The sequence below is a fragment of the Chenopodium album genome, chromosome 23, assembly GCF_948465745.1.
Source record: "Chenopodium album chromosome 23, dcCheAlbu1.1, whole genome shotgun sequence".
NCBI classification, from domain to species: domain Eukaryota; kingdom Viridiplantae; phylum Streptophyta; class Magnoliopsida; order Caryophyllales; family Amaranthaceae; genus Chenopodium; species Chenopodium album.
In genome coordinates, this window is record NC_137856.1 from 33,514,407 (window position 1) to 33,539,890 (window position 25,484).

The window sequence follows — 25,484 nt, forward strand, 5'->3', positions numbered from 1 at the left end:
TTATTAAAAAAAAAAAAACTACATTAAAAAACGGGCCGAAATATTATCATTTTGCCCCGAGCCTCCAGCTCCTCCCTCAACCTTCTCTTACGGAGTACCATACAACGGTGTGCCGCACTTAATAAAACTCCCACTTCAAATTAACGCTAACTCAAATTATTATAACTCCTATAAAACCCAAAAACTTAAACCCAAATAAAAAAAAAAAAAAAACTCTGCTTCAATTTGAAGCTGTCTTTTTTTACAGTTTTCTCCCTTTCGTTGTCCCGCTTTTAATTTTCTCTCTCTTAAATCTTCCAAATTTTTTAGAGAGAGAAAGGCTAGGGTTTTTGTTTTTCACTGAACTTTTTTCCGACTAATTTCTAGGGTTAGGGTTTATCGGAAAACGTTTTTTCCGATCAGTAGTTATGGCGGCTGAAAAGCTTAGGGATTTGAGTCAGCCAATTGATGTTCCTCTTCTTGACGCTACCGTTGCCGCTTTCTATGGCACCGGATCTAAGGATGAGGTATTGTAGTGTCAAATTTACGCTCGATTTTTAATTTTTATTTTTGCAGCATTTTTTTTTGAATTTTTTCTACTCGTTGAGTGTGGAGTATTTGCGACTTTGTGATTTTTTTTATTTTTTGATTTTGATTTTGGGTTGTTTTGTTTTATGGTTGCAATTGAGGATTTGTTTTTGGTAATTTGTTATGTTTATGGTAATACATTGGTTGTTGGAGCAATTTAGGGCATGTAATTTTGATTTGTTGAGTATTTTTGGGGATATAATGTTGTTGTTATGCTCGCAAATATTGTGAAATTGTTGGGAATCAATGAATCATTGTATGGTTGTCGTTGTAGGATGGTTTACCGTTTGAATTTACTGCTTATTGTATACTGGATTGGTTCCTCGTGAAACTTTATGATTTTGGGAGTTTAGTTTTCTATAAATTCGCTAACTTGGAATTGATAAGGAACTACATGTGAAGTAGTGTTCGAGGGAATTATGCGGCGAGAAGTGATTAATCTAGATGTGTTTGGAGAAGTCTATTTATTTTTTTTTCCCCGAGTGTTCCTATTAGTATATAGTCACATGTCAAATACTTGTATTACTGGTTTGATTGTACCACAAATTTGCTTTTTGAATGAGTTATGTGATTACCCTGGGATGTATGGAGGGAGAGTGGTGATTAGACTTGGTTATTGGGTAGGGTAGCCCAATGATAATAGGGTTAGGGCCAAGTTTAAAGGGCCTTCAATAGTTCAATGGACATGGCCATTATTGGATATGGTCAATTTAGGGTTAAAATGTTTGTCCAATTTAAAACTTAAAAAAATAGATAATATAAATAAATTACATAGATATTTTCATATTTATATACACTTAATTATGGCTTTGTCTGATATTTATATTGATATAGTTTGTTGTCTCTCCCATTTTCAACCCGCTATTGACCTATAAAATGTGATCCTCTTTGACATGATCTGCATTGACCCGCTATTGACCTAGTGGTTATATTTGCTGCATAGTAGTTGCTTATGACTCCCTCTAGAGCTGGCCAAAGTACGTGCCGTGTCGTGTTTGTGTTAGATCTCATCTTAATTTCGTGTTGTCCATAAAATCTATCAAACTTTATGTAAAATGTAAGATAATTGCATAATTCGACCACTTTATCTATACGGGTTGATTTCGTGTCATGTCGTGTCGGCTTCGTGTTTTCTCTCAGTAACTTTGTGTTCGTGTCATGCCGGTGTCGGTCGTGTCACCCCCTCCCCTAAAATTCATAATTTGGAATAATTAGCTGCTTCATTTAAAAATCCTTTGTGGCTCAGAATTTCATCACAAGCCCTAAGAAGAGAAGCAGTAGGGTCAATGACTTTTCCAAGTTTTTTTCTGAAGCCTAACGGAATGTTTTTCCCTTTGCGATGTTGACAGAGGGCTGCAGCAGACCAGATATTACGAGAATTGCAGAACAATCCTGACATGTGGCTCCAAGTAGTGCACATCCTTCAGAACAGTCAAAACTTAAATACAAAATTTTTTGCGTTGCAGGTCAGTCCAAATAATTTATTAGTTTACCATTTAAGAACTTTATGGCTCTCAAAATTTATTTTGTTTGCATGTTGTTTTGCTTTTATTCTTTTAATTTGTGGAAGTTGTCGTTTGGATTTTTGTCAAAGCTGTGCGAATATCTGATATCAGTTCAGACTATAAGCCATATTCCAAGGTCTGACTATACGCAATATTTTGACCTCAGCACAACACTGGGGCCAATTTTTCTTGATGTATTGTTCGAAATCTATTTACACTTTAATACCCCATCAGTTTGTGCAATCATTCAGTGAAAAGGGGAAAAAAAAAGGACGGTTAGCATTTATTATCACATGAATACCTGAAAGCTTTGGCCAGAATGGATTACTGCTCCTAAATGTCTAGAGTTCCAGTATTACTGGATTGGCTATTACTTGTGACTGTGAATGTGTAGGACACATTTTAGTTATATATAGAATAGTGCCTTTTCTACTCATTGATTAGCAGTTGGTTAAGGTTTAGTTTCTACCTATTTGAGCTTATCCTTTGGAAAGGGACTCATCAAATATAGCCTTGATTACTGGGACGACCCTGCGAGCCATCAAGTAAGCAAGGGATCGGTGCATTATATTTGTGGCAATATTATTATTCTTATGAAGGAATGAAGTGAAAAAGGAGCATTCAGTGTCACAGTCTGGATTATGCTGATGATGGGCGTAAGGGTGGCAAATACATTTCTTTCTCTGAGAAAGAGGTCCAATGTAGCTTGAGGAATCGAGGATAACAGACGACTGAAGTTAATTTTGAATACGAAAAATTGAAAAATAATCTGAACATTTTGGTTTTGGAGGTTTTCCCTGTGCCAGTGTAGCCATGGTAGCCATGTTATATTGTCACTGAAGATTGTAAATTTGGAACTTTTGTTGAAGTAAGATGATGATTAAACACTATTAGCAGCTTTAATGGAAGGGGCAAGAAGTATGTGGTGGAATTATGATGATTAAACACATCTGATGGAAGGGGCAAGAGGTATGTGGTGGAATTATGATAATTAAACACATCTGATGGAAGGGGCAAGAAGTATGTGGTGGAATTACAGTGCATGCATATAGTTCATATATGATTATCTTCAAGTTCATTGTCAGGGGTCGTATATTAGCTCTTTCGGTTGGTTCTATCCCTCAACTATTTTATACATAGTAAATGGTTGCCAGAGCAGAATTGTTCAGATCCTGTGGATTAATTTTTGTATATAGAATGCTCATTAGAGAGTACTCCCCTTTCTCGTCTAATAAGGCAGGTTTCCAAAGCCCCTATTTTGGGAATAGATGTGGACCTGTGGCAGACTATGGTACCAAACACCAGTATGAGTATCAGGTTCAAGTATATTTCAAAAACTTGATGTAGCAGGGTGTAAAATGTTAAAATTGGGAACTCTATTTTTTAAAATCCTAATACCAAGACTGATGTAGAGACACTTCTTGAAATATATTCTTGATTCTAAATAGTCATTGAGCTGTCTGAGCCGAGAATTGAAGTGTTGTGTTTGTATTTGTATTGACTGTGTGGCAAGGGTATTTGAGGTTGAATTAAGATTTAAGTTGGTAATATATGTGGCTGGTGGTGCAAGGAAAATGCTGATTTGCTTGCTTTATCTTTGATACTTGCATTGCAAGGTTTCTGTCCAGTCTGACTACTTCTTTGACTGTTATCCGGATCACAAAGCATCCTAGTTTTACTTTGTATGTTTTGCCTTTTATTTAAGTTAGCTGGATTTCTGTGACTTTTACTTATTAGAAAACATATGACCTTCTAACAATAGAAATAGTCTTATCGGGGTTGGGTAACAATGATGGCTGCTGCTATTTCTTTGGTTCTTTGTAATTTTACCAGCATATGCAATGACAGCAGAGGGATAATCATTGCATTGGGTGTTCATGTGAATCTTTAGGTCATTGTATTGTACAAACCATTAATTTTCATGTAAATTTTAATTGATAAGCTGCAGAATAGTTCAGCTATAGGAATAAAGCTGTAATTCTGTTATAATGCCTTTACTGTAGAGTATAGACCATCGTTTTTGTATATGGTGTCCAAATATATATGTATACTTTAGTTTATGATTATGTTTTCACTGTATTGTGACAGGTTTTGGAAGGTGTCATTAAGTACCGATGGAATGCATTACCTGTTGAACAGAGAGATGGTATGAAGAATTATATATCTGATGTTATTGTCCAGGTGTGTACCTCACACTTATTTACCTAGTATTATTTGCATTATTTCCCCCCCTTCTCCTTTCCTTAAAAAGCCGTTTTTTTTTTTTTTTATCAACTTTTACACTAGTACTTTTCTCAGCTTCTGAGTTATCTTCTTTGTTGTTTTTGGATCTTACTTTATAATTACTGATCAGGTTTATTTTTCTTTATCTTTTTGAAATTTGAAAGCTTTCGAGAGATGAGGCTTCTTTCAGGCGGGAAAGGCTATATGTTAACAAATTAAATGTCATACTGGTTCAGGTATGATTGATTCTACTTGTTAAGGTTTTGTCTCTTCCCCCGATAACTAATGTCTACAAGGAAGAAATTGAAGAGTAATTTTTAACAGTTTGGAGTGTCTTTAATGATTTTGGACTTTTGTTAGGGATTTGATCAGTATTTTGAATATCTCAAATTAACTTGGATAATGTTTGAGACATTTGTATAATCTGCTGATAGTGTAAGTTTGTTCTACAAAAGAATATTGGAAATTATTATGCTATCCCTGATAAAGTGTCTTTTTTTTAGCATTCTTGCTAACAGCATAAAAGATATTGGGGAATGTGGGTGGTGGTTGCATAATGGACTACACTTTTATAAGATTTCTTTTCATGTTTTGGGTGATTGTCTGTCTCAGAACTTTCTTTTGTAACCTTAATCTTGTGTTTTGGTTAGTAAATCCCTCTTTTATCTTTTGATTGTAAGTTCTGTTGCTGGTCATGATTTGATGTGTGGATAATTTTTTTTATCAATGGGAAATTGTCTTGGACTGTGATTAGAATGGTTCCTATCATTTGTTCGTTCTTTTTTTATGGCAGCTGATTCTTGTTTATCTGGCAGATTCTGAAGCATGACTGGCCCACTAGATGGAAAAGCTTTGTTCCTGATCTTGTTAGTGCTGCTAAAAGCAGTGAAACAATTTGTGAAAATTGCATGGCCATATTGAAAGTATGTATTTTTTCAAATATCATTGCACATTTTTTTCCCCCTGCAAATACTGGCTCTTTTAATTAATTGCTGTTATTTCTTTTTTTTCTCTCATCAGCTGTTGAGCGAGGAGGTTTTTGATTTCTCAAGAGGAGAAATGACACAACTGAAGATTAAGGAACTTAAGCACTCGTTAAATAGGTTTGTATTTGGACTTGTAATTTAAGAAATCTTCAGAAGTTTGTTTTTTTTGGTTTTACTTAATCAAGAAAGAAAATAGAAATCGAAATTTGGGTTCTCAATTTCCTTTGCTTGTGTCTGGTTTACTCTTTGTTGTTACCTTACTTCAATCTTGTTCGTAGAATTACTTTAATCTCCTACGCCCCTTGGGATTTCAATTCTTCCTTCCCGGGTTTTAAGATTATGCCTACTTTATCATTCATCTCATGGCCCACAAGCACTATTGCAACTCTAGGAGACTCGACATTGTTGACCTTTTAACATCGTTGCTGTAGAAACTAGTCAAACTACTGGTCTCTTTCCCCTTCTAGACCACTGCTGCAGAAACTACTAGTAATGTGTAGCATCCAAGTTCAATCACCACACTGCCAATGGAGGAGAAATAGTGGTCCTCACCCATCACCAAATTCTGGTCCTTGTTGCCACCAAGCCTTAAAGGCTCATACCCTAAATCATCCGGAGTTCCTGACTTGCAGAGAGATCTTAACTACAAACATCAGGATTACCTTTATGGGGGACCTTTGTCGGATTGAGGAAGATTATTAGGGGGAGGGGTAGATGTTGAGAAAATCTGGTGTTAGGGCCTAATGGTTAATCTTATTATTATTCTGTAAAAGTAAATGTAGGATTGGAATAGTTCTATTTCATATTTCCATTATTAAAGCTATACAAATGCAAATTCCCTTTCTTGATTCCTTTATCATCTTATTCCAATTACCTCACAATATTTACTCCTTAATACACAATCTTTTTATCTACTAATTCTTACACCCATTTAACTTGTTATTTCGTCTCTCTGAGTCTATGCTCTGAGTTTGATTTTGCTTATTAGTGTGTGCCTTTACGTTGTGATGGTATTTCAGATGTTCTTACCTTATTTTTCTTGCACTGCTGCAGTGAATTTCAACTTATTCACGAGTTATGCCTGTATGTGTTATCCGCATCCCAGAGGACGGAGTTGATACGTGCTACTCTTTCTACACTTCATGCTTTCCTTTCATGGATTCCTTTGGGATATATTTTTGAATCCCCTCTGGTTTGTCTAATCTGCTTCATTTACTGGTGCTTCTGATTTCCCTTTCATTATGTTTGTCTAACTGTTGTGTCTTTCTTTCTTGTATGCTGTAGCTGGAAACACTTTTGAAATTCTTCTCCATTCCAGCATATCGAAATCTTACCCTCCAGTGCTTATCTGAGGTAATATTGATAATTGATTTTCTTAAGGTCTTTTCTTATCCCTTGTTGTGATTCTGTGTCACTGTTTGTGTGGTTAGGAATGAATCTATTTTTGTTGATATGGTTACAGGTTGCAGCGCTGACCTTTGGTGAATTCTACAATGCCCAATATGTTAAGATGTACAATGTATTCATGGTTCAGTTACAGGTGAATGGCAATAGGGTTCTCATATCCATCTTCAATTTTTTATGGTCATATTTGACTGTGTGCTGGAATTTTTTTTTCCACTTCATTAATTTCTGTTATTAGTAAATAAGAAAGGGGTGGGGGTGGGATTCTCTCATTTTTCTCTCATTTAGGTGAAACTTCTAACGTCTTGGGGGAAGATCTGCATATAACCTCTTTTTTTTGAGTTTTCCAGCTAGATTTTTAGGAATTTTTTTAGGAATTATGTTTTCCTAACGTTAGAGAAGGGTTTTACTGTTTAGCTTACTGAGATGTTATATATTTATGAGCTATATTTTTTCTCTTATCTGTTTGCTCAACTTGTTTCATTTAAGCTTCTCTTTCTTGTGGGTTTAATGTTCAGGTCTAAGTTTTTGTCAAAAGGGAAAAAAAGGTGCTGAATATTAAGTTGATTAGTGAATTAGGGGAATGAATTTCTTAAGATATTTAGTGGTGCACTTGGAACTAGTGAAGAACGGGAATGAGTTCTCTAAGAGGTTGTTCAATTATAGCTTTTGGGTTATTATTTCTGGGACTTCTTTGTGCTCCGTAATATCATTGTTGAAACCACAATCTCCTTCTGAAGTATCAGTTGTTAATTGCTACACAATTTAATATATATAGTCATTCTTTTTTGAGGTGATTATGATTGTTTTGTCATTTTATTCACATTCATTTACCGTTGAATTCTATGGGGAGAAAGTTGTAGTTTATTCTTCCTTTCTTAATAGTTGCCTCTTTTTGACTTTTTATATTGTTCTTTTACTACCTTTGACAAAGGCCTATTACAAATATATAAAAATAAATTTCATGTTTATAATTGCTGTTGAGTTAATCTCATTACATATTTTAAAATTATAATTTTTCTTTATAAAGTTTAATAAAAGCATTTATAATGGTCAATGTAGTGCGTTTGCAAATTTGGCTAGTTATATAGTATTTTGGTGGTAGTTTATATAAATATAAGCTGATGTGTAAATGTTTCATATTTTTTTATTTTTATTTTTATTTTATTTTTATTATCTGGTTATGCCGTTATGCCCTTTTTTTTTGAAAAATTTGCTACTCTTGTTCCGTGTTATTAGCCATTAATGAGAAATTCAATTATAGAAGGGACATCCATTCTTCCTCTTCGCCTTGAATGCCTTAATCCCATTAGTGGGGTCGGCTACATGAACCAACATGAGGACTTCTCAGGATGTCACCCATCCTAGTACTACTCTCAATCATTGTGGGTCATGCCAAGGGATGTGACGAAGTTTTACACTGGTTGTCACTAGCCTACCGTAACCCTCCTCCTCTATCCAGGCTTTTGGGACATCCATTAGTGCTATCAATTCTTTTTATGCTTATAAATTCATTCTTAATTAATTAGTTTATATTGTTATTGATCATATTGTTTGTATTGGTTTTAGCATGCAGTCAATGCATTTAAGAAATTTTGGTATATAGTTTTTGGTGGTGAACTAAGCTCTAGTAAAGAGAATTTTGGAATTCTGGCACATCAGTTGTTTTTTCTTTTTCTTTCTTTTGGTTTATGTTGATATTGATTATTGCTTTTGATTGCTCTCAGGCTATTCTCCCGCCAACAACAAATATTCCTGATGCGTATGCTAATGGATCATCTGATGAGCAGGTTATACTTGGTTTTCGATTTTCACCTGAACTATCTGCTACTTAATTTGCCATTCAAGATTCAACTAACTTCAATTTGTGGTGTTTTCTCAGGCTTTTATTCAGAATTTGGCTCTTTTTTTCACTGCATTTTTCAAAGTGAGTTTCTTTAATGAACACTTGCCTTTTTTTGGGTTTCTTGTATAGTTTTTGTCTCGAATTAGGGGTAAAGTCGCATAATGCATTGACTGTTAAATGGATTTCATAATTGTATGATAATAGTTTACTGAGATTTATTTTTCTTTATTGCTTCTTAAGTAAGCTGGAATTAGTGTTGCCCATTTTTTAGGCCATGTCGTTGCTGGCTGTCTATCCTTTCTGAAGTTTGTGACCTTAAGCTATGAGTTATTTTGCTTTTTTGCTGACAAATACCACCTTCATTTTTTGCATCTAAACTTTTTACACATATTAAGACAATTGGAGATAGAGTGTTGATGAAGTAAGTGGGTGTTACAATAATTGTGGATAATATACGAGAGAAAAATACTGTAAAAAGGCAGGTTTGTGTAAAAAAAAAGTAGCTACAATAAGAGATTTTTTGTGGAAATTGGAAATGTAAATATTGTAGGGTAAGAGGGGTAAGGTAGTAAAGAGGGTATACCAAATATTTAGTAAAGTGCAAGTGAGAAGTACTATTTGCAATGGAAAAAGATTGAAATTGCTGAGTAACTTTCTGAAATGGAGGTAATATGTCTTAACATCTTGTACATGTTCGTTTCATGTTGATTCGCATCAATCTCACTGATGCCTTTGTTTGCAGTCACATATCAGGGTTCTGGAAGCCTCTCAAGAGAGCATAGCTTCCCTCCTGATGGGTCTTGAGTATCTTATCAACATATCATATGTAGATGATACTGAGGTTTTTAAGGTGAGTTATATAATTTCGTAAATCATACTTTGTGGCTCTCAATTTGTGGTCTTGGCTTTTCATGGATAGTATTGATCTTTGATTCCTTCTGATGTAATTGCTTGTCAGGTTTGCTTGGACTACTGGAATTCTCTAGTCTTGGAGCTGTTTGAGGCACACCATAATGTGGATAATCCTGCAGCAGTTGCGAATATGATGGGGCTGCAGGTGAAATTGTTATGATTTCCTTTGTTATTTCTATACAGTGTCTTATATTTCACTTGGAAGTTTATCTTCTTTCAGATATTTCATGTAGCTGATTTTTCTGTCAATTTACTGTCTTCTCTGTATTTTATATTGTTAAAATGTCTTTTAGCATGTGTAAGTTTTACAGATGGATGCCGTAACTGTCATGATGTTCCTTGTTTGTGCATTTCTTGGATGGAGATTCAATTCTGTTCTCGTGTGCTGCTCAATTTTTACTCAAAGTTATATTTTCTTAGCAGTTGCCCTTTCCTGGTATGGCTGATGGTACGGGCTCTCAGCTCCTTCATAGACGGCAACTTTATGCTGGCACTATGTCAAAGTTACGTTTGCTAATGATTTGTCGAATGGCAAAGCCTGAAGAGGTTCTGATAGTTGAAGACGAAAATGGAAATATCGTCCGCGAGACTATGAAGGATAATGATGTTCTAGTTCAGTATAAGGTGATTAATCGTTTTGGACTTGTCTTGTACCTTAAGTATTGGGTGCTGCATTCTGTTAGAAATTTAGAATAGTTATTTTATTCTTTGCAGATTGTTTTGGTTATAGTCTTGAAGGCTTTGACTTGAATGAATTTAAGTCTGTATGTGGAGATGCTTTTTTTCTTTTTATCTGCGTGTATATACTCATCTTTTTGGCATATTGAAGGATAGATTATCCTTGATTGTGAGGAACTGGCGTATGTTTTTAAAATCCTGTGTGCTGGGTGGTGCTCTGGTGGTATGATGGTTGTGGTTTTGGCTGAAAGTTTGTTTTAGTAGTCATTTTGTGGCAGCATATGAGTTGCTGGTTATTTGTCTGCAAAATTATTGTTTTCTACCATAACTTTTGACTGTTGAGCTGGGGGTATAGAGAAATTTGCTCTTGTTGAGGATTTAACATCTGTACTTGTTTTAATTATCTGTTATTTTTCCAGCATGATAAAAAGTTGTTGCAGTTTATTGCTTGATTCTGATTCTTGTGGATTCCTTTCTCTTGCTTGCACCTTTTTAGCCTTTCCTCCTTATAGTTGTTCCTTAAGGAGGGTTTTTGTGTTGCTGTCTCATTGGTGCTTTGTCTTTTGCAGATCATGAGGGAAACTCTCATATACTTGACACATCTTGACCATGATGATACTGAGAAGCAGGTATTTGACAATTTCTTGTTTCAAAATCTTTATAGGCTTTATATTGTATGCTGTGTTTATCTGTTTGTACATGGTCGACATACAAATGCTGGTGAGGTCGAGAGTTGTCACATTTCTCAGCCAGCCTAGGTTTTTATCGTTGGATTTGGTGGTTGATGTTTGTTTTTATACTTCATTATTTACGTTGCTGTAATGTCTGGTTTTATTATGGGCATGCCTTTTCTTTACAGTAAATCATTGAGGTTTTTGTTAACAGGATCTAGATTATAGACAAATTTTTGGTGCTAGGATTTGTGCTTTCTTGATATTTGATTGTAGATATCTGCAGTCAGTGCCTAATGATATGTGACTTCTTTTGTCCTAATCTGCTCTGTTTTATTTCAGATGCTTAAAAAGTTAAGCAAGCAGCTTAATGGTGAAGATTGGTCATGGAATAATTTGAACACATTGTGTTGGGCAATTGGATCGATATCTGGATCAATGATGGAAGAGCAGGTATTTTATGTGATTTTTTAATTGTAACATTTTGTTATCAGCAGTCTGATCTATGTGTTCAACCCTTGTTACAGTCAACTTTTCTTATATTAGCTTTATAATTGAAATATTTCTGGTTTTTTTTTTTTTTTTTTTTTTTTTTTTTTTTTTTTTTTTTTGTCATTTTTAGGAGAACAGGTTTTTGGTGATGGTTATTCGTGACTTGCTGAATTTATGTGAAATCACAAAAGGGAAAGACAACAAAGCTGTGATTGCAAGTAATATCATGTAAGGACTCATGCTTGTTTGACTGGTTTTCTGCTAAGCTTACTTTGGTATTGGTGTTTATAGGATTCCAAGCTTTCATGTTATGGCTTGATATTGTATTTCCCAGTAATGAATGCTTTTTATTTTTATTTAATTATTTATTTTTTTATAATTTTAATTTTTAATTTTTAATTTTTTACAAGTTTTGATAGACATATTGGTTGAGCCTTCTTCCTGCTGTAATGTTTTGTTATTTTGATTTGATTTACGCCTGTATTCATTAATTTGATGTTGTTGGGGATGGCAGGTATGTTGTTGGGCAGTACCCAAGATTTTTGAGGGCTCATTGGAAATTTTTGAAAACAGTTGTCAATAAGTTGTTCGAGTTCATGCATGAAACACATCCAGGAGTTCAGGTTTGCATTGTTATATTTTCATAATTCTGTTGGTATTCAGCCAGTTGACCTTGATTTAGTGTTTTATTGGAAGTTTGGTTCTGCTTCCATTTTCATTAAATTGAATTTGTTTGTGTAGATATCGAGGTAACCTTGTGGGCCATTGCTTCTTTGGCCTTTAATAAAATTTGATATGTTATTATTATGTTGTTTCTAACAGGACATGGCATGTGATACATTCTTGAAAATAGTTCAGAAATGCAAGCGTAAATTTGTCATTATTCAGGTAATGGGAACGAAGGCTGGATTTTTTTTTGTGGCGTGCTATATATTTAATAGTTATTCACTCTTTTGCTCGTTAGACATCTTGTGGTTCTTGATGTTGAACCCATGGAGTTCACATACATGAAGACTTTATGATAGTTTTTTGGGACTGCAGGTTGGGGAAAGTGAGCCATTTGTATCTGAACTTCTTACCGGCCTTCCAACAACGATTACTGACCTTGAATCTCATCAAATTCACATGTTCTATGAAGCTGTATGTCATTCCCCTTTATCGATTGTGTTACTCTAGTGTTTTCCAATTGTGTGACAGCAATTTCTACGCATTGCTAGGTTGGTCATATGATCAGTGCTGAATCTGATCCACAAAAAAGGGATGAATATCTGCGGCGCTTAATGGAGTTGCCCAATCAGGTACCTAGTCTTTGGTGCTTTAATAATTAATATAATGCTATTTGTACTCCATCGTCATGTTTTTATGTGATTGTGATCATTTTGTTGCTGCACAGAAATGGGCGGAGATCATTGGGCAGGCACGCCAAAGTGTTGATGTGCTGAAGGAAACAGAAGTTATTAGGGCTGTTCTTAACATTTTACAGGTAGAAACATAACTGAAATTACGTATGTCACTAATAGAGATATTGTTGCATGTATTACCCTTAATATATGAGAAAAATTCTAAGAAGATTGCCTATCCTTTGTTTACGTATGCTGTTTTTGTAAGTCTTTTGTCTTGGAGAAGGGAAAGGAAAAAAATTGGCTTGACTGAGTTTGGGAATATTCAGAAGAACCCAATTTGCCTTAAGTGGCTGCCGATCATTTCTTCTTTTTAATGCTAAAATGTGCTATTTTTTCGTAAACTTGAATGGCAAAGAGAGGTGTGATTTTCTACTGCCTGGCGACATAGGGAATTCTTAGTGTTTTTAGTGGTGGTATGGTGGAAGTTAGTGGGTGCTGGGTTTTGTTATGGAATTTATAATTCAATTTAGCATGATAGTGATTGGGTTTGTGGCTAGGTTTTTCGGTTGTTTTGAGTTTATGTATTAATTGTCTGAATGAATTCACTTTTCAAGTTGAATGCCTGTGGTTTTTGAAGAGTACTGATTAATTTTATTCCCATGTTTTTTTTCTCTTCTTATCAGACAAATACAAGTGCCGCCACCTCTCTTGGCACTTGTTTCTTCCAACAGATCTCGTTGATCTTTTTGGACATGCTTAATGTGTACAGGTATATTGTATTTTTTTTGTTCCCTATTTCTTGTAGTGTGTAATTGTGTATTGCTTTATTTGTGATGTAGTCTAATAACCCATCCTCCCTTTCTCTCTCTGCCTTTCTTTTTCGGGCTTTGTAGAATGTATAGTGAACTTATCTCAAACACCATTGCTGGTGGTGGCCCTTATGCATCAAAAACCTCGTTTGTGAAGCTTTTGAGGTAATACTAGGTCTTAAATCTACATTCCCGCCTTTTGAGGCTATTAAATATTATTCCTTTTTTCTGCTTTAACTTGCTTTTGCATTGAGGTCTTGTTGTGGTTTATTTTGCTTGAGCCAGATCGGTGAAGCGAGAGACTCTTAAGCTCATTGAAACTTTCTTGGATAAGGCTGAGGATCAGCCACATATTGGAACCCAATTTGTGCCGCCAATGATGGATCCCGTTCTTGGGGATTATGCAAGGAATTTGCCTGATGCTAGGGAGTCTGAAGTCCTCTCTCTCTTTGCTACTATAATTAACAAGTAAGATCTTACTTTGAGGCTATAATCTGTCTGAAATTCTATTGTAATGTGATTTATGCATTTCCATATGCATTTTGCTATTCCTACTATATGCACATTGTTGTTGAATAATATTCTGTATTGGTCATGGCTATATTACTGAATTTGATTCCTTCATCTTCTTTAATTGCTTTGGAAAATAGCAATCTGGGTTATGAATGAGTTTATCATGTTGCTAACAGTTTGTTACTTTGAACAGTAAATGAGTCTTAACTAATTAGTGGTGCAATTTTCATTTGTTTGCCCACAATTATTATGATTGCATATGCTAATGCCTCGGTCTAATAATGCATATTAGGTTTTTGAAGCTACTGTAACTTCTTTGGATTATAAATGAGTCTTCTTTGAACTTTTGTCAGGTACAAGGCTGCGATGATTGATGATGTCCCTCGCATTTTTGAAGCTGTTTTCCAATGCACTTTGGAGGTCAGTGTCTAAATTTTCTTAGCAGTATTGTCTTGATGTGTTTACATGATTGGATAGCTGATATTGTGGAAAGTAAACTGAATTACTAAACTATTTTTTGAAGTATAGCAATCTGATTTTGATGAACTATTAGACATTGTCTTGCACCCTAATGGTTACCCAGGAAAGTAAAGAGACGTTGTCCTGTATTTTAAGCTCCTATGCAGGACAATGTACCTGCTGCTTCATAAAACTGCTTTTGAAGTTATATATGCTGCTGCATAGTATCTGCATCTATGTATGCTTACATTGGATTTTGTTGCTTTGGTTGGAATTTTTACCTTTTTTTTTTTGCTAGATGGGCCTTTCTGTTAGCTTTTTTTCTATAGGGAGAGTTATTGATGCTGTTCTGTATGAGAGAGCTGTCATCAGGATTTTCCCCTTCACTATGTTATCTAACGTGTACTTTTATTGTGCGATTTAGATGATCACAAAGAATTTTGAAGATTATCCAGAGCATCGACTAAAGTTCTTCTCATTACTTCGGGCAATTGCTACTCATTGTTTCACTGCATTGATTCGACTGTCACCTCAGGTTGTTTTTGTTTTTAATTCTTGTTACTGTTTATTTTACATTTTCAAGTCTCTAATTCTTTGGAGAGTATTTAATAATCTTCTATTCTTCTGTTTGTCAAGTATAATTTTTTTGTTAACTTATGTTGCTTTAACTGTTTTTATGTATTTGGATAATTTAAGACAGTCATAGAAAAATATAATGTCACATATTTAGTAATATCTACCAAATTATTATTATCTAACATATTTGCCTATTCCAGCAATTGAAACTCGTGATGGACTCGATTATCTGGGCATTTCGTCATACAGAAAGAAATATTGCTGAAACTGGGCTTAACCTCCTTCTAGAGATGCTTAAGAACTTTCAGGTTTGATGCCTCTTGTTCTTTGTGGTAGTGTTGCTACTTGTGCACGTTGCTTATGCTTGCTGTTTCACGTAACAGGTATCTGAGTTCTGTAATCAGTTCTACCGGACTTACTTCTTGACAATTGAGCAAGAAATTTTTGCTGTGCTGACGGACACCTTTCACAAACCTGGGTTTAAGCTGCACGTGTTGGTCTTGCAGCATTTGTTCTGCCTGGTATACTTTTTTGTATTGATTTTGGTTTCTGGTTCTCGAGCATTCTTACATTGTGATTACAGACTTTGAGATGAAAACCTTTCATCTTATCCTGCCGTGGAATTCTAATATTAGCATGAATATCTGTTTCTTTTCATTTTCTGCTTATTTCTTTAGTTCTGCATTTGCGAAATCTGGATATATACTACCTCCGTTTCATATTATTTGCTACGATTTGACATAAAGTAGAGAGGAAAAATGTCTAATCATTGCAAATAATATGAAACGGAGGTAGTTTTGGCTTTATGTACATTTTGTTTACTTAAACAGTGGATCATTATATAGCATTTGAGAGACATTGTATTTCCCATTTGCTGATGTTTGTGTGGTCTAGAGGTAGTAAATTGGCTTTGTTACAAGAAGTGAGTTTGTTCCTAAGAAAGTTGCTTCAAAGACATTATTTTCTACAAAAGGTCAATTTGTATTCCTTGCTGTGACTAGTGTGTAGCACTGGTGATGATTTCTGCAATAGCAGATTAGCTGCAGTATGATTTTGTTATGTTCTCATTCAGATCTCTGGTTTCTATTGCATGATAAAATGTGTGGTCTTGGTTGGAGGTGTTAAGCCTAGATGTTATTCTATTTACATCACCGTCTTCTTAAAATTTTTAATATAGTGGAGCAGCTGGTGTTTCTAAATTTTTTAGTAATTAATAAATTTTATATACACTTCTGTTCTATCCATAACAGTTTTACCACCTACTAAGTTTATCTTTGGCAATTGCTGAAACTTCAGTTTCCCTTTCTCCTCAGACAGAAATTTTGTTCACTTGCTTGAGTTTTACTCTTGACCTATAGCAAAAATTCTGTTAGTCTGGTGGAAGTAGCTTGCAACACTTGGGCAAAAATCCCCATTCTTGAGGAAGCTGTATGTAAAAGAGTCCAAACCTTTATTGATGTCAATTTTTTTTTTTAAAAAAGCTGCATGTAAAAGATTCAAAGCTGTATGCAAAAGTAGGAGAGGGATTGAAAGTATGTGTAATGTTGCTGATAGTTCTAGTCCCATGCATCTCAGGTTTCATGCTTTGACCTGGCAACCATGCATTTCAAAGTTTAGCTTTTGCCTTGAAGTTAGAAAGTAAGAGTGTCTAAGAAGGCATGAACAGTGATGTTGTTAAGAATCTGGCTGTTGCTTATTGGGTTCCTTTCAGGTACAATCTGGTGCTGTTACGGAACCTCTATGGGATGCAGCGACAGTCCCTTATCAATATCCAAATAACGAGATGTTTGTTCGTGAGTACACAATAAAGCTGCTCAGTACTTCATTTCCTAACATGACACCTGCTGAGGTACATTTTAATTTATTCAAAAGAGCTGGGTTATGTCTTTATTCCTCGTTTAAAGTTTTAAGCTTTTATAGGTTACTCAATTTGTCAATGGACTGTTCGAGTCAACAAGTGAGCTTCCCGCATTCAAGAATCACATACGGGACTTCTTGGTGCAATCAAAGGAGTTCTCAGCTCAGGTAAAATCATGTCGCATTGCTGCTACTCTGTTCTTCACATGTTTCTGCAGCATTTATGCTTTAAATTTTTATTTGGATGGCATTTATTTAATGAAGAGATTGCCCAGAAAGCGTTTTTATTGCTTTTATACTTGCTTGACCTGGGTTAAAGCACGATCTAATACATTTTGACCTGAAAATACTTGAATGTTTCCATGTTTTCCCTAGCATACTTTGCTCTGGGTCGATAGTTCTCTTCTCTGTTAGATAGCAATTTCAGTTTTTGCTCTTGTTGGGTGTGATGAACCTCAAATATCACCCTTAAAAAAACAAGATTATTAATTTTTGCATACAAGGCTTCTACAGCAGTAAAGTTTTATAAATTGTGTGCCAAGTGTTCTCTCTTGGTGTCTTTTTTACTGTAATTTTATAAATTGTTGCTTTTATTTTCTGCAGGACAATAAAGACCTTTATGCAGAGGAGGCTGCTGCTCAAAGGGAGAGGGAACGCCAAAGAATGCTCAACATTCCTGGGCTTATTGCTCCTAATGAGATCCAAGATGAAATGGTGGATTCTTAAGAAGGCTAATATTCTGGGCATAATTGCTTCGTGGTTCCTAACTTAATCATGGGGGAACTTAGATTAACCAAAGGTTTACGAGGCTGGTTGGCGAGCATGATCCACCTTTTTCCCGTGCTGTTTCTCTGAAGTATAATTGGTTTTGGCTTGTGGATGATGACGGTGCCCCTACTGGTAACCTTGGTTCTTTTTAGTGGATGGCTTATATCATCAATTGGCTGGTTGTAGATTATTTAGGTTTTCCTAGGAACATACAGAGCCGTTTTAAGGGCTTTTTTAGAATTCAGTTGAATTGTATTCATCTGGGGGGTTAAGAGGTGTGTTATTAGTTCGACTTTCTGGCATCAATCTTTTGATGTAGTTATTATAATTTGTAAGTACTGCGTTAGCTGGTTTGTGCAGAAAGTTTTTCTTATACTTTTGGGGTTTCTCTTTTAGGAATGGGGTCTATATTAGACTTTCAGTGTATTCTTATTGACAAAGAGCATTGTTCTTTGATCTAACTATACAATTTTGTTCGACTAAATGTTTTGTTATATAGCAATGAGATTTATAGCATTAGTTTTGCTTTCGAAATGAGGCTCTGTTTGTTAAACATTTTTAAGGAAAATAATTTTCCAGGGTAGAAAAAAAACATATATTACAAGAGTAAAAAACACTACTAGTGAAAAGGATTGTCATTTTTATTTTTTTTTTTTTCTCACTCATTATATCCCTTTCATCCATTTTCTCCCTTGCATTCCCATTTTTCCCTTTCTCTTGCAAGGAAACAAAAGAAACTAATTTTACAATTGGTTAGTTCCTTGAAAATTGTACTACCTCCGGTTTCAATTATCTGTAACAAAGGAATATTTTATATCTCACAAATAATACCCCTTTGTTGCAGATAATTGAAACCGGAGGTAGTACTTGTTAAGGAAAATCAAATTCTGGAAATGTTTTTTTATTTAAAGCAAATGGAGCCTGCCTTGATTTTTCAAGTACATTATTGTTTCATTCCAAATATATACTCAATTTATTCTGTCAACGTATCATGTACATTCGTAAATTTCATACTTTTCATATGTATGGTATCTTAATGTGATTTCCTTTAAGAAGTTTGGTGGCTTGATGGTGGAATTAATGGTGTAGTTCTATAGATGGAGGTAGATAAGGCAGCTGCTTATGGTTGTCAATTGACGCCATTTAACGCCATCTACTTCTATTAATTGAATAGTACAGTGTCAATTACAATTATACTCCTTAATCTACACTTAAATGTACTATTTTACCCTTTGATAAGCTTCACATGTTTATCAATGTTATAAATTTGGGTTTTATCTTTTTTCATCGTTTCAAAATAGATGTAACACTTGAGATTATGTGGAGTTATAGCCTTATAAGTGTGTTTATTTGCTGCAATATTAGACTTCTTCAGTCCCAATGTTTTTTGCTCTATTACCAATATTTGAGTCAAACATTTAAAACTTTGACGAGCACGCCCCTTTTAACTTTCATGATTAGCGTGTTTTGTCCATATAGTAGCAAAGTTGACTTTAATTGAATGTCAGGCTATGAGCTCATGTTGTTGACTGTGTATAATTGCTGACAATGAAGGGGAGCAAATGCAATGTTGTCAAGCTTGGTTAACTCCTTAAGTTTGCCTGTTAGATAGTGTTAGCATAGGTGAAATGCTAGACAGTAATGTCATTTTGGGATAGTTTGAATTTATTACCAAGTAATTGTTAGTTTTGGTTACATTTTTACAGAGTTCAAATTAGTGTTTTGTTAAAACAGGCAATGAGCACCGAATTTATAATAACCAATTTTGCTACTTTAATCCTCAATTGCTGGTTTCTAGACTCATGTTTTCGAAGTATCCTTCTCTTGCTGCTACTCCAATGACTCGGATAGCTCGTCCCTCTTGGGGTTGTCGTGGTTTACAAGAAGCCCTTTCAGCTGTGGCTTCTGGTGTTAGGTGGAAGGTTGGCTGTGGTAATAGGGTTCGTATCACAACCGACGGGCTCCAAGGGGATCGGTGTCTTTTAAGGTTGGTATTTCTGAGTCGAAACTTCCGAGTTATGTGTCTGCTATTATCCGCGTTCAAACGCGTAGGATTCCTCGAGGATCCATCGGCTTTTTGACGGTCCAACGGCTACTAGGATTCTGAGTTTGGACCGTCCGCAGGAACAAATGGATGATTTCATCTACTGGAAGTTCACTAGGGATGGTGCGTTTTCTACGCTTATTCTCTTTTGCTGCAGCAGGGTTCCAGCACACTTTCGGTGGGTTCTGTTTCACCTTATTGGTGGAAGAAATTATGGGGTTTTCCCCTTCATCCTAAATGGAAGATTTTTTGGTGGAAAATTCTCCAACCTGGTCTTCCTGTTGCTTCTGCTCTGGCAGTTCGAGGCCTTGCTATAGATCCTCTCTGCTGTTTTTGTCACCGGGAGCAGGAAACGGTGGACCATCTGTTCGAGATTGTGATTTTGTTACCCTATTGTGGGTACGTAGTTCTTTACGCTTCGATAGGCATGACCTTTGTTGTCTTCCGTTTGTCTGGTTTGCTATAGGGGCTTCTAAAGATTGAGTAGGTCGGGTGAACTTTTTCTCTATTTGGCTTTCCCATAATAATTTTCGCTTTCGACATCTGGCGGTCTCGCCAGACGATGTGCTGCTTCTTGCTTCCCAGTGAGAAGTTGTGGAACCTTTAATTATAAAAAATTATGAGGGGAGGGTGAGTTGTGGAACCTTTAATTATGAAAAATCTTTCGTCAAGCCAAGCTCTTCCCAAAAGAAGAATGTTGATGTGCTGAGAAAACTTGGATCGAATAATGAATTCATTATGGCAATTGATTATTTGGTCGATAGTGAAGCATCATTTGAGCTTATGGCGGGAGAACCGGTTATGCCGGTTAGATATTTTTTTTAAACGCAATTGGAGTTATTTTGGAGTACAAATAAGCAATGTGCGTTTATTGAAGAAAGCTTGGTGGATATCGGATCTTCTACGATGGTGAAATTATTTGTTGTTGTTTGTTAATTAGTTTGTTTCTATTTTTTTGTTTTTTTTTCTACATCACTCAATAAATACATTAATATGGTGACATGTTGCAAAATATGAATTTAAAATTGAATTATTTAATGTGATAAAATATTATTAAAACTTATATACAATACATGTAATAACAAATTACATGAAATAAATTTGTATTAACAAATTATGTGAAATCATTAAGATTTTACACACTAGAAATTAATAGTGTCATAATTCTTTATTTTAATTCATTATTAAATTTCTGGTTATGGATTAAATTGTGCCTTAATTGGATCAAGGACCGAGGATCATAATATAAAAAGTTTGATTGAAATCATGCAAAAAATCATTAATTTGCTTTTCATTGAAGATATTGTTGATGAATCTTACAATCTTCCGAAAGAGTTGATGGGATTCCTTGTATTTGTATCTCCCGACAAATGGTATGTTTTAACTTTAAAAAGTTATTTTGATTTGGTTATTTTTCATAGTTTATTCATAATGTCTAAAGGAATATTTGTTTTTTTGGAAATATATCTTTTTTTGGCTAGTCAACCATTCATTTTTTTGGTCAATGAAAGAGAGGGTCGATTTTATCATGGACTAAAAATTCTTTACGAAACAAAAATTTTTAATTGAAATGGATTTAGATGTAAGTCTTATAGACCTCGACTCTTTTGCAAGTCAAGGTGGAAAGAGTGTTCTATGGGATGCAATGATGAGGATGAAGTGTTTTAGGAGATCTATAAAAACACCAAAACGGCTATGAAACTTTATGATTCTCATTATCCAGTTGAGATGATTTGCTATGATATATGGCAACCTGTTACCATCATGTTAAAGATTATGTCTACCGCCAATTTTTAAAAGAAAAGTTAAGTTTTTTTTTTTTTTTTTTTTTTTTTTTAAATTTTATTTTAAATTATGTTAATAATTGTTATTTGACTCGTATATATCTCATACTTGATTCTAGAGCTCACAGCTTCATTGTTATGATCTGTTAAGGTTTTCTTTTTCCTAAGTTGACGCCATGTTTGTGAGCTAATATATTGGAATATCACAGAGTCATAAGTATGGAGGTAATCCGACACAGATTTGGATGAGTGTTTGTTCCAATGCGCAATAAACATTAAAGACTCGGTTTCAAGATCTTAGGAATGAAAATGGGTTTTAAGATCTTTAATAGAAAATTGGGTGAAATTTAGTGGTTGAAATGGCCCCTTAATTCATCATTCCGAAACTTGTTGTTTTATCGCAATATAAAAATATAAAACAGAATCTTTTACATAATAAATAAATGTTTTAAATGGACCCACTTGTAGTTACTATATTTTTTAGGTGAAAGTATGTTAGTTTGTTGTTGATTTCACCCTCTGACTTTTGTTGTACAAAGTTTTAAAGCTTGATGTTGTTTGTGGCTCTTGAACTCTTTAAGATTTCTTAGTGATAAAAATCAACTCAAAAATAGACTAGTACAACTTTGTATATCCGAAGTGTATGTCTCTCACTCTCTCAAATGCATTGCTTAAAAATTGATCAATTCTACTGTCCCTTGTTGATATGTTAGGCCTTACCTTTATAGACTTTGGGCTGTTAAATATTCATAGGACTGTTTTTAATGAAACCTTTCCTTACTTGTAGGTTCATTTACTTACAAATTAATGAAATCATCCTATGCTAATATATCAATATGCAGCATAGCAGAAATAACTAATAAAGGACTTAACAGATAGACATACCACTAAATAAAACAGGAATTATCAAGGTTTTGGTGTTATTTTCTTTGCTGAACCTTGCAATTAGTCTCTGATTCCTGCTAACTAGCAGGACTTGTTCACTACTTCTAACAACTTCTTGAAATCTTCGTTGCAGCTCCCCTTGGAGCTAATGGCCTTTTCCACAAGACTTCTTAGACCGCTGACATTTTCTCTCATTTTTTTGCCTTCATCACCATGTAGAATTTTCTCCAGGCTCTTGACTACTCCATCCTTGGTGAGAATTCCGCCTTCAACTTCCAGACCTATCTCCCACACAGCTTCTACTAATCGTCCATTCAACTTCTGTTCACCATGGAATGGCCTTCCGATGAGTGGAACTCCAGAGGCTACGCTTTCCATTATGGAATTGTGACCGAAATGGGTTATGAACACTCCTACTGCATCATGTGCCAAAATATCTGTTTGTGGTGCCCAAGACACGAGCATGCCATTCTTCCTGCTGCTGTCTAGAAATCCATGTGGTAGATGCTCCTGTAAACGTCGTTCCCATGTCAAATACTTGGGCAGTAAAATGCAAGAACATTAACAGTTATAGTGCAGCACTGCAGCATCTAGCCGTCTATAAGGTAATTGAGGATGAAAATTCAATCTTGTAAGAATGCCTTGCATGTTAGTACTCTAGAAGGGTGTGTATTAGACCTCTGTAGTGTAACACTACAACTGCCAAGGGTAGCTAACTAGCTACAATACGGATAGTCAGGGACTTACAATTGGCCTCACAAACAACACATTTTCTTCAGGCACATTTTGGTTTCATTTAAGTGTACAGTCAGAGACTTTCCAAGAGGTCATCCATCTAAGACTACATCCGTAGTACTCTACTGTACATCAAATCAGAGTTATCTTCATCACATATAGAGTATAAATGAATTTGTGTTAGTACCTTGTTCAAACATTATACTCTGGATTTGTTTCTAGGCTTATAATTAAATCAAAAAATGGTTATAAACATTGAGAGAATTTGCAAAGTTGCATATATGTTCTCTGCATCCAATTTAACCAAGAAAGCCTACTGATATGCATATTCTTGAGACATTGACTTAGGACTAATTATGTTCATCTTGACCTCAAACTCTATATGAATTAAACAAGTGCTTGACTGACATTGTTACAGAAATTGATCACTGAAGAAGCGAAAAGGAATTACCTTTAAATCGTCCCTTAGAGACCATATAAACTTGACTCCACTTGCTTCCAATCCTTGAGCTAAAGCTGCAATCTCACTTGGACTAGGCCTTGCAATAGAGCCAAAACTAACATACACAACCTCTGCCTTATTATGACCCTCCTGCTGTTTATCAAGCCAAACTAGGCAATTGTTTGTGTCAGGAGTTTTCGGTGGTGGCATCATTAGACTAAGAGGTCCAAGGCAAAGCAAGTTTGGCAGCTTCGACTTCAAATCATCGAGTACAGCAGAGTTGAGCTCTGCACATGTACTAACACACACTGCAGCTGCTCGCGGTAAGACTTGAGCCATTTGGTGAAGCATCTTTGAGAAAAAAGATCCGAAGTTTCCCATGACAATACCATCAGGCAAATCTCTTACTCTGAACTTTGACATTCCTGGTACAAATTCTAACAACTCATCTTTTCTTTGTTCAGCAATTTCTGTATTCATTTAGGAAGGGTAAAACATCAGCTATGTATATTATTTGGACTATTCAAAAATTTGTATCAGACACGAGTATGTGACCAAGTGTCACACTTGACTGTTTTTTGAAAGCTTTCTTCATATTTATGATTTAAAATGAAGTGTCGAAGTGTCTATACACAAATCGGAGTAACAAAGAACTGATACACATACTTGAGGTAAAGTGAAGAGCTCTAAGTATCATAGTCAACACAAGCAACACATAATGAAATCAATGTGTATAGTTTCATTATTAGCTTCATGTAAAATTTCAAGATATTTTCAAACATTAATTCATTATAAATAAATGTGAGGCTAGTTACTTGAACTACCATACCAACTTCTAGTCTACGTATTAAGTACTATTAAGTATTGACATTCACAAACCCCACCATATTAATTAGTTTAGCGGCCACAATATAATTACTACGGAGTATGAGTATAAAATGTAGACAACCTACGTCCCCTAAAATTTGTCCCACTTTTCATTTTCTCTAAAAGATTGCCTTTGCATAGTGAATTTTCAACTATACTCTTACATAATTAACTTAGGTTCGTTCTATTACTTTTCATTAGACAATTCCAATTAATCAAAACTTAATAGAGTAAATAAAATATAAATAACGGGGTAAATAATCGGGTACAGAGGGAGTATACGGCAAATTTACCTTGAATACCAATCTTTTCCCTAATAAGATCAGTGTAAAAATGAACAGTAAGTGAATGTTCTTCAGACATGTACACAGGCACCCAAGGCACACCTTTCTCTTCAGCCATCTCAACCACAAACCACAAGAAAGAATCCCCAATCATGCAACTAACCTTCCTCCCCTTCTCCTCCTCTGCCTCGGCTACCGCCTTTCTTAAACTCCCGGGGGCCGAAACCATGAACAACTCAATGGGTTCTTGTAGATTGCCATTGAAAACATACCCTTTTGGCATCCCATCCCAAACATCATAAGCCTTTATGTTAGGCAACAAAATTTCATCTTTACACCCCAAAAAAGTCTTATTATTAGACTCATTAGTACTAAAAAATGAGAAGATTATATTAGGTGCAAATGAGGCTAATCTTTTGGTTATGTTAAAAAGTGGTGTAGCATGTGTTGCAAATGGGAAGGCAAATACAGCTACATGAAGTTGATCATTAGATGATTTGGGGTTGTAATTTGGACTTAAATTTGACATTATGGTATGATTTAAAGGGATAATTATCAAATGGGTTTGTTTTTTTTGTTTTTTTTTTTTTTTTTTTTGGTGTTTATCAAATGGGTTTGTTAATTAATCATAATAAATGATATAATTAATCAAATAGTTGTATGAATTGAGTAATTTGGGTTGTGAATTTGTGGTATATATGAAGATGTTTCTTGTAACAATATATAGGTAGGTATAATTACTCGTAAAAGAAAAAGGTCTTCTTTTTGTGATTTGGTAGGTATAATCTGTGGTAAGTAGGACGTCCAACGGTTCTACAGTTCTACTTGATAAAA

At 35.0% G+C, this 25,484-nt stretch overlaps 2 protein-coding genes across 4 annotated transcripts; one reads left to right on the forward strand and one right to left on the reverse strand.

Annotated features, from left to right (window-relative positions):
- The first annotated feature begins 213 nt into the window (after nucleotides 1-213).
- On the forward strand, nucleotides 214-18,143 carry LOC145609757 (protein EXPORTIN 1A). 2 transcript variants are annotated; one of them, XM_081665230.1, is made up of 32 exons: nucleotides 214-506; nucleotides 1,917-2,033; nucleotides 4,161-4,253; nucleotides 4,460-4,531; nucleotides 5,111-5,218; nucleotides 5,316-5,398; nucleotides 6,335-6,473; nucleotides 6,566-6,634; nucleotides 6,744-6,821; nucleotides 8,413-8,475; nucleotides 8,568-8,612; nucleotides 9,274-9,381; nucleotides 9,490-9,588; nucleotides 9,864-10,067; nucleotides 10,691-10,750; nucleotides 11,135-11,245; nucleotides 11,415-11,512; nucleotides 11,799-11,907; nucleotides 12,107-12,172; nucleotides 12,326-12,424; nucleotides 12,502-12,582; nucleotides 12,678-12,767; nucleotides 13,311-13,396; nucleotides 13,521-13,601; nucleotides 13,722-13,904; nucleotides 14,303-14,369; nucleotides 14,833-14,943; nucleotides 15,185-15,292; nucleotides 15,368-15,505; nucleotides 16,696-16,833; nucleotides 16,905-17,009; nucleotides 17,445-18,143. In XM_081665230.1, exons 1-32 carry the CDS (start codon nucleotides 408-410, stop codon nucleotides 17,565-17,567), a joined length of 3,231 nt encoding a protein of 1,076 aa, XP_081521356.1. In that variant the 5' UTR covers nucleotides 214-407; the 3' UTR covers nucleotides 17,568-18,143. The 2 variants fall into 2 exon arrangements, with proteins under 2 accessions (XP_081521356.1, XP_081521357.1); XM_081665231.1 differs by having other exon boundaries at nucleotides 9,867-10,067.
- A 4,098-nt stretch (nucleotides 18,144-22,241) lies between these two features.
- LOC145609181 (anthocyanidin 3-O-glucosyltransferase 7-like) lies at nucleotides 22,242-25,446 on the reverse strand. Of its 2 annotated transcripts, none has more exons than XM_081664729.1 (3): nucleotides 24,660-25,446; nucleotides 23,509-23,924; nucleotides 22,242-22,832 (listed from the first exon to the last, which is right to left on the reverse strand). In XM_081664729.1, the coding sequence occupies exons 1-3, from the start codon at nucleotides 25,177-25,179 to the stop codon at nucleotides 22,404-22,406; spliced, it is 1,365 nt and encodes a 454-aa protein (XP_081520855.1). In that variant the 5' UTR covers nucleotides 25,180-25,446; the 3' UTR covers nucleotides 22,242-22,403. The 2 variants fall into 2 exon arrangements, with proteins under 2 accessions (XP_081520855.1, XP_081520854.1); XM_081664728.1 differs by having other exon boundaries at nucleotides 23,509-23,969; nucleotides 24,660-25,444.
- Between the last annotated feature and the right edge of the window lie 38 nt (nucleotides 25,447-25,484).